The following is a 9,426-nucleotide window of genomic DNA, read 5'->3' as shown; positions in this document are numbered from 1 at the left end:
CCACTGCAAAGGGCTCATGAAGCTTTTCAAAGCAGTGAAAAAGGTAAAAATTTTAAAAAGGAAGTTTTGGGTAAAAAGGGAGCAAGGAAAAAAGTTTGTTTTCCAGGGGGCAAAGCAAAGTCCCCGTGTGCTATTTGCACACCCAAAGGTAATTTTTTTGGGCTTCGGGGGGGGGTTTTTCTACCCCATCCTCCTTCCCCCCAACCCCTTTGCCCCCCAAATCTTCTTCCCAACACAAAACTCGCCACTTTTTTTAAACCCCTTGGGCCACTTTTTTCTTCCACCAATTTGGGAATTTGAATTTACAAACAGTAAATCTAAAGTCAAAATTTGTACGCTTTTCAGTAGAATGTAAAACTGAAAATTGGAATATTGATTTAGAGGGGGAAATTTGGTGAAAAATGCACAAATTTCCATTAATTGTGAAGATGATGAAACGTGTAGGGAAACCGCCACTGTCACTGTCACATATTGTTTATTCAAATTCACTCTACCAGTGTGTAGTCTTGTAAGAAATTAATTTTTTTTTTCCTGTTTTAAACTCCCTTTTGAAATAGTTGCTCTTTGTTTTAATATGCTCATTTGCCCAATTTCGGGTGTTTTCTATTTGTTAGGGTTTTTTTTCCCGGGAGGTATAATTTTATGGGGTTTTTCTTAGGAATTGCAGCAAAAAATCTACGTGTTTTAAAACTATCAGTGTGAAATGTGATGAGGGCTATACCAGTTTAGACTTTTCCTGAAAAAAGGGTTGATGGTTCATCTTTATTATTAAATTTTGTGTTAGACCGGGAATATGTATTAAATCAGGGGAATTTTCCCGGAATGCTTAAAAGGGGGGAGGGTTCAAAGTGTGGGAAAAGGAGGCACAAAAGTGCTAAAAAGGAAAGAGATCATAAGTTATGGGATTGGATAGGGCTTTTAGCTTCTTAAGTGGGAGTTAAAGCTTCCTTAAGGGAAAGGTTATTTATTTATTTTTTTTTTATTTTTTCAAATTTTTTTTAAAAGCATTTTGTTGAACACTGGGGTATTTTGATAATTTTGAGAATAAGTAAATTCCGGGTGGGTATATATAGTATTTTTTTAAGATTTTTTATTCCCCATTTTAATACATTTTTTTCCCCCAATTTAGTACATAAATTTAATTCACGTATTCCCTGTATATTGCAATAGTTTATTATTTTTTAAACCACAAAGGGCCCTTTCCGGATCTGTCTTTTGGGGGTTTTACAAAAAAAATGAATTTTGGTTACTTAGTCACATTTTGGAAACATCTTTTATTATTATTTTTAGTGATATTAGGGCAAAACCCCAGAAAACTAGTTATGCTAAAATGTTAATTAAAATTTTAGTATAGTTAATCAAAAAGATGTAGAAAAATTGGATTTTAAATTAATTGGGATACAAAGTTTTTTTAGAGTAAAAATTTTTCTACTTTTCATTTTCCCTTTTTCAGTGCATTTAACCCAGGAGGGGGACCTGCAAAAGAAGCGGGGCAAGCAGTAGGGTTTGTTTTGTGTCAAAAAAACATTCTGTAGGGCATAAATAACATTTGTGTTTGTGCAAAGTAAGTTGGAAAGATAAGTGTTTTAGTAAAATATTGGTCAAGATTACAAAAAATAGTGGGACTCAGCCCTCTTATTTCTTTGGTTCCCGGTAAACTTTCTTTTAGTGACCCAAAAATTGCTAAAATCCCAATAGTAAAAAGCCCAAAATGTGAGTAATGAAAAAAAAATGGAAAAAAATTTGTAGTCCTAAAAAGGAGGTGTCTCCTCATGATTTTTTTTCTGTTTTTTTTATTTCATTATTTTTTTTATACTTTTTCTTTTACTTTGTTTAATAAATAAGAGGGGGAAATTTTCCCCAAAGAGGGTTTTGTCTTCAGGTATGCTCAGGGGGTTTAACCCACCATCCTACACAAAAAATGTCTTGTCTCCATGTGATACTTGAATTTTGGGACAGGTAGCCCCAACTTAAATTTTTCCTTTTAATTTTTTTCCCTAGAGAATTTAACGGGCTGTTTAGGGTAGGGGAAGTTTGTTATAATAAATAAAAGAGGTAATTAAAAAATTTAAAAAATATTGAGTAGATTATACAAAAAAATTTTTAATCTACCCAAACTGCATCTGAGGGGGCACCGGGGTTTTGGCTAAAAACAATTTTTCTGCCCCTTTTTTTACTGTGGAAAATCTCTGAAATTTTTTCTCCCATTTTTTTTAGGTATCTCTTCTTTGGGAAAAATTTTTCAGGAAGACATTTGATCCCAAAAATTATTGGAAGACCCCAAAAAAAGATATGGTGGGGTTAGTTTGGGCCCCGTTTAAAAATGGGTTTTTTTCATTGAGAAAATAGGGGTTTGTACCTGTAGTAAAGTACTTTGCCGTTTTCATAAAACCGTAGCCCCAGTCAGTCCCTTTGTTTCCCTGGATTTTTTTCCTTTTTTCTTTCTTCTTTCTTATATTATCTAATTATTTTTAATTTTTTGTCAAGAATATTTTGGTGTATCTGAAAGTAGTTCTTTATTGGTGAGAGAGCGGGCCCCTGGAATAATAAATCATTTTGGGGTTGTAAAATTTGGATTTTTTTTCAGAGTTTCCTTTCTGTTCGTCAGAGGGGGAATCTAGGACACTGTAATATTACGTGTTTATGTTTTTTTTGGTTTGTGAACCCGTCAACAGGTTGGGTCATTTACTTTTTTTTATTTTGTGTAGGTGTGATTCAGTCTTGGTGTGTTGTTTTAATTCTGGTTATACAAACATTAGTTTTCTTTTTTTTGATCTTGCCCAGGGTTTGGGGTTTCTGTATTTTTCAGAAGGTATTTTTTTGTGTTTAGGTTTGTAAGTGTTTTTTCCATTTTTTATTATTTTTTAAATTTAAATTATTTTTTTTAGAAAAATCAAAACCATGGTAAATAGTGTTATGTTTTTTTTTTTTATTGTTATTTGAAATTATTTACGGGTTTTCAAATTACTTTGTGTACAAAGGCCTCTCTTTTTTTTTTTAAAGGGGTTTATATTCTATATGGGGCGTTACAAACTTTTCTTTTGTTTATTTCTTTTTTTTCTAGTATTTCATCATTTGCATACCCCCTCTGTTTTTTTGTTTTTTTGGGGGGGGCCCCTTTTATTTTTTGGGGGGTAAAGTTTAATATTGGGGGGGTTTTTTAAGAAACCCTTGTAGCTATTTTTTAAAAGATTATTATTCCCAACTGGGTTTTGTTTGGGTTTTATTTTTTACTAACTTTATTATAAAATTTAAAATAAGTTTTACCAGTGTTTTTAATTAGGTCCATTATTTTTGTTATTGAGTTTTTCCCCCTTAATTTTTTTGTTGTCTAATTCTTTTGAAAATTCATCCACCCTTCTTTATTAAAGCTCCATTTTTTTTCCTTTTGTGGGGTTTCTTTATTTGGTTGGGGGTTTTTTATTATTTTTGGGGGGGGGTGGTCAAATTTGGAATTTGGTTTTTTTTAATTTCTAAATGGCTTAGTTCGGGGGTTTCCAAATTACAAATTTTCAAATTTCCTTTTTTCCTGTTTTTGGGTAAATTCTGGTGTTTAGCCCCAGTGGAGGTTATGGCATCAAATTTTTTGAGTAGCAAATTGCCCCGGTTTATTCCCATTTTTTTGCTTTTTTTTTATTTTATTTGGGTTCCATGATGGATGGTGAGCTTTAAAATCTCCTATTTTTATTTTGGGATTTTGTAAAAGACTGTATAATGTTATTTTTGTTCCATTTTTTTTGGAAGGGTTGAAAAAAATCAAAAGAAATTTAGCCATTATTTCTTGTAGAAAAATTTTTTAAAAGTATTTTTTCTATCTTGTTATTTTGTTTCAAATAAGGTTTTTTTTTCTTATTTTGTACTGTTTGTATACAAATTGCTAAAACCTCCCCCCCTTTTGTTCTGTTTATCTTTCTTTTTAATTAATAATCTTGTTTTTTAAGTTTACGTTTTTTGGTTAACCAAGTTGGCAGTTTGCAAAACCCTTTTTGGATTTATTTTAACTATTAAATTTTCTTTTTCTTCTTTTTGTTTAGGATGGATCTGGCTTTCCCAAAGAATTAATTTATCCATTTATATATTCAAAAAATTTTTTTTGTGATTGGGGGTTGTTTCCCTGTTATTATATTGATTATTGTTTTTTCGTTTGATTTAATGTAACATTTTAAAATATTTTAAACATTTTTTTCAATTTCACCAAGATTTTTTTTTCGTAAATCTTTTTTTTTTTTCTGGGGGTTTTTTTTTTGGGGGGTGTTTTCTGAGCTGGTGTTTTTGTTGTGTGTTTGGGTTAAGGGTTTGAGAAAATGTTTTTTTTAAATTTTTGGGTTTTGTTTGTTATATGTTTTTTGTTTTGCCCTTTGTGGGTGTTGGTATTTTTCGTGTTTGTGTTTTGAACTCTGCTTTTTTTAGATAGGGGTTTTTTGTGAATTTTTTTTTTTTTTTTTTTTTTTTTTTTGGGGGGTTTTAAAATTATTTAGAAGTTTTTTAATTTCTTGGTTTTTTTGGGTTATTTTTTTTTTTTTTTTTTTTCCTTTGGGCTTTTATGTGTCTAGCATGTTCTTTCTTTTTGGTGGGGTTTCCCCTTTTCCCCCCCCAAAAAAAAAAACAATAAGAGGGTTTTGGGGGACAGTGTCTTTAAATTTGAAACATTGCTGATTGCAGTTGCACATCTAAGTTTTTTTTTACGGGAAATGGTCCCAGTCCATACATAAGGCATTTCAAGCATTTTGTGATGGAAAAGGGGTACTGGATAACTTGGTATAAAAGAAAGGGCCTATTGCTATTTTGGAAGGCAGTGGAGGGGTATCGGGCCCCCAAAAAAATGATTTTCATCTTTTTTGGGGAATTTTTTAGGGGTTAAAAACATTTTTCCACGGGGGAAAATAGTGCCATAGGAGATTTTTGGGTTTTTTTCAGAGGCTGGTTGTTATAGGGTTTTTCCCATTTTCCCAAAGGTTTTTAAAATTTCTTTAAAAAGGGTCCAAATTTTTGTTTATGTCACTCACTTAAAAACCTTATGGTTTTTTCCCATCCCAAAAATTTTCTTAAGGAGTTTTCTAAGGTGTATTTATAAAAATTTGGATTTATTTAGAGAAATCTGTTAAGGTTAGGGTTATTGAATTTTTAGGTTTATTGCTGTGGTTTTTATGTGAATGAGTAGTATATTTTTTTTGGGGACCTTTCCTTTCTGATGAGTGGGGTTGAGGGTTTTGTTGTTTTGTTTTCGGGTTTTTTTCGGTTTGGGCCTGTTTTAATATTGGGGAATCTTCGCGTCCCCTATTCTTCATCTGCTTTTTTTTGATGATCATAATTATTCCATTGTTTTAAAACCCCGGCCCCATTCCTGAATCAGTTCAAAAGTTGAGTTCATAAGCTTTAAATTTTAATAGATTTGCCAGGGGCTCATGTTGACTGTTAAACGTTTTGGGGGGTTTGCAGTCGAAAAAAAACTGTCAGACATTTAATTAAGGCAAAAAAGTTGGGAAATTTCTGGGTTTTCAAAATTGGTAGGATTCAAAACCTATTAGGAAAATGCGGGGTTTTATTTAGGGAGATGGGGAGAGAAAGACTGCATCAGAAAAATTGTAGGGATAATAAGGTTTACTATGCAATTTTTTTTGCCATGGGGTTTTGGACAAGGTAGCAGTTGCATGGGAAATCACATGTAAATAATGATTATTATGCGCAGGGTGTATTTTATAGTTTTTTTTGACCATTGCTATTAATTATTTTTTCTAGAAAATTAACTTCCCTGTTTTTTGGTCTAGGGGTTTCGTCCCAACCCCAGAGGATTATGTGAGCCCCAGGGGAATTTTACATGAAGAAAATTTTGGGTCCCCTTGGGGAGTAAAGCTCATATGAAATTTTTCTGTAATCATTTTTAAATTTTTTGGGGGGAGAATATTTTGTTTGAATAAAAAAAAGAATTGCAAGAAAAAAAGTCATTTTGGGGATGTAAAATTTTTTTTTGTCTTTTAAAAGCCTTTGTTTTTTGGGATGCTATTTTTTAAAATTTTGAAATAGATTTTTTCGTTTGATTCTGTTTACTATTTTCTATGATTATTAATCAGAAAGGTGAAAGGGGTAGTTTTAAAGCTAGCAGTCCATTTTGTAAAGATAGTTGCATTTACAGTAATTGGGTTTTAAAATTTTTCTTTAAAATCATGAAAAAAGAATTGTGTGTAAGCGTTTTTATTAAAAAAACAATGTTTCAAACTGATCCTTCAATTTCCCAGGATTCAGTTAAAAAAAACATAATTGAACTTTTACATTTAGAAACCCAAATTTTTAAATTTTGGGCAAATAGTGGGGACAGGTGAAAGGTGCATGTGTCTCTCTGTGTAAAGTGCCCTAATCTTTGTTAAAGTATATATGGGATGTAAGTATTTAAAGAAAAACCCCACACATAGGCACACACCCTACACAGGCACACAAAACACGACAACACAAAACACATGTACAGACACACACACACACAAAACAACAACAAAAAACCAAAACCCCACACACACAAGCCAACACACCCACACCACACACACACACACACACACAAAACCCCCACACCCGGAAAACACACACAAAAGGCAAAACACACACACAGGCACACACACCAAAACACACACAAGGCACACACACACAGGGACCCCACACACCCCCACCCCACACACAACCCCACACCACACAAAAACACACCAACCACACCACACACCACACCCCCACACCACACACCCCCACACACCAGGACAACACAGGCACACACACACAACACAAAGGGAAAAAAAACAACACCACCCCACACACACAAAACACACACCCCAAAAACACACACACACACACTTTCACACACACCACCCACACACCACACACACACACACAAACAAACACCCCACACACACATACAAAACACAACACAAACAACACAGGGGAAACCCCAACACACGGGGACACACCACACCCCACACGGGCACAAAACACCCCACACAGGCAAACACACACACACAAACAGGGCCCTACACACACAAACCCCAGGGAAAACACAGGCCCCCACACACAGGCACACACACAGGCACACACACACACACACACACACAACACAAACACACCACACACACACACACAACCCCACACACACACACACACACACACACAAACACAGGGACACACACCCCATAACCACACAAAACACACCTACCACCCCAACCCCAACACATACCCCAAACACAGGCCCACACAAAAACAAAGGGCCCACACACACACACACACCCGGGAAAACACCACAACAGGCACAAAACACAAAACACACACAGGGGATACCCCACACAGGCCAAAACACCCCAAAAACGGCACACACAAACCACACCGGCAAAACCACAAACACACAGGCCCCACACACACACACAGGAAAACCCCAAACACACACAGGCACACACCATTTCCAGGCACACACCAAAACACACACACACACACCCCAACAAACACACACACCCACACCAAAACAACACCCACACAAAACAAACACAGGCAAACCCCACACACAGGCACACACACAAAACACACACAGGCACAAAACAACCACAGGGGACACACACCACCCACACACACCCCAGGCACAAGGCACACACACCAAACCCCCCCCCACACCAAAAGGCACCCCACACACACACACACAGGCACACCACACCACCCCAAAGGGACCACACACCCACAGGGACCCCCCACACACAAACACACACCCAAAAACAGGCCCCCAAAAAAACCCACCACACACACAAAAACACACACCACACAAAACACACCACACACAACACAACCCCCACAACACAACCCCACACACACACAACACACAGGCACACCACACACACACGGGGACACACACCCCCAAAAGGGCCCCCCAAGGCAACCACACCACACACAGGCACACAAAACCCCACACACCGGCACCACACACACAGGACACACACATCCCCAGGGCCCCAAAACAACACCACCCCATAAACAGGCACACAAACCCCACACATACACAAAGGGACAAAACACACACACACCCAAACACACACACACACACACAAAACACACACACCCCCCCACACACAGGTACACACACACACCCCAAAACACAGGGACAAACACCCCAGGGGACACACCACAAAAAACCCCCAAAACCCCACACACACACACCACAAAACACACCCACACACAGGCACGCATGCAGGCAAGCACGCAAACGCACGAACACGGGCCCCGCACACGCACGAACACGCACACGCACGAAAAACACACACGCACGAACACCCAACACGCACACGTGCACAAAACAGCCCCACGTGCACACAACAAAACACACACAAACACACCCCCACACAGGCACACCAAAACCCCACAAAGGCACCCCCACAAACAACAGGCACCACCCCCACACACGCAACACACACACACACACACGCAACACACACACAACCCCACACACCAGGGACGCAGCAGGCACCACGCACGGCACACGCCCCGAAAAAGCACAAATGCCCCGAAAATGCAAACGCACAAACACACACACGCACGAAAAACCCCACACGGGAACGGGCACCCCCACACCCCACCCGTGCAAAACCCCACACACACACACACGACATGTAAAAAAAAAAAAATTTTATTTTAACCTTTTTTAGGAAAATCGTTTCAAACCCGGGGGAAAACTGCAGAGAATCTGAAAATTGTTTGAAGGACTAGGTGGGAGAGATTTAAATGCAGTGTCCCATGTAAAGTACTTCATTTTGGTATTTATAGATTTTTTTTTTCCTTTTTTTAAAAACCCGGATTTTTAAAATCATGATATTAGATTAATTCCTTACATTTTCCCCGGGCAAAATTTTTTGACCAAATTTTGTTTTTTTAGTTATATATTCTGCAGTTACAGTTTAAATTTTATATAAATATAATGGTTTATTCTTAAATAACAGTTTTTAAATTAAAATACCAGCAATTTTCTCTATAAAGACATGTACATTTTTTTTATTACTTCCAGTGGGTTTTAGGCATGACCAAAAAAGATGTTTTTGGGCTGTGGGAAGGTTGAATCACAGATAGGACCAATTATTCTTGGGGTTTTTCTTGGCTTTTTTGTCATTTTATTCTGGTGCTGTAGATCAAGAAAAACCATAAGGAAGTAAATTTTTTCTTTTTTTTTTAGTTATATATCTGAAAATGCATAATTTACTGTTAAAAGTTTAAAAACCCTGATTATCTTGGGATGGCATACCCAATATTTGTGATATTCATCGCAAAAATTTTTTTGCCGGTAAGGGGTTATTTTTATTTCCTTTGTATTGCCAAAAATTTAATGGATATAAAATGCCCTTTTTATTTATGTCAAATATCAGGAATTTTTTTTCTTGGTAAAAAGGATATTGTTGGGAGATTTTTTTTTCTCAA

General features: G+C 36.6%; 1 protein-coding gene across 1 annotated transcript in view; it reads right to left on the bottom strand.

The window, feature by feature from the left end:
• Positions 1-253: 253 nt before the first annotated feature.
• Positions 254-9,426, bottom strand: part of LOC119572433 — a 21,367-nt gene continuing 12,194 nt past the window's right edge. Inside the window, exon 8 of the mRNA XM_037919548.1 lies at positions 254-357. Coding sequence (XP_037775476.1) covers positions 254-357 — 104 coding nt within the window. The remainder of the gene's footprint in view (positions 358-9,426) is intronic.

This window comes from Penaeus monodon, chromosome 4, assembly GCF_015228065.2.
Source record: "Penaeus monodon isolate SGIC_2016 chromosome 4, NSTDA_Pmon_1, whole genome shotgun sequence".
In the NCBI taxonomy this organism is placed as follows: domain Eukaryota; kingdom Metazoa; phylum Arthropoda; class Malacostraca; order Decapoda; family Penaeidae; genus Penaeus; species Penaeus monodon.
This window is presented reverse-complemented; position numbering and strand designations above follow the sequence as displayed.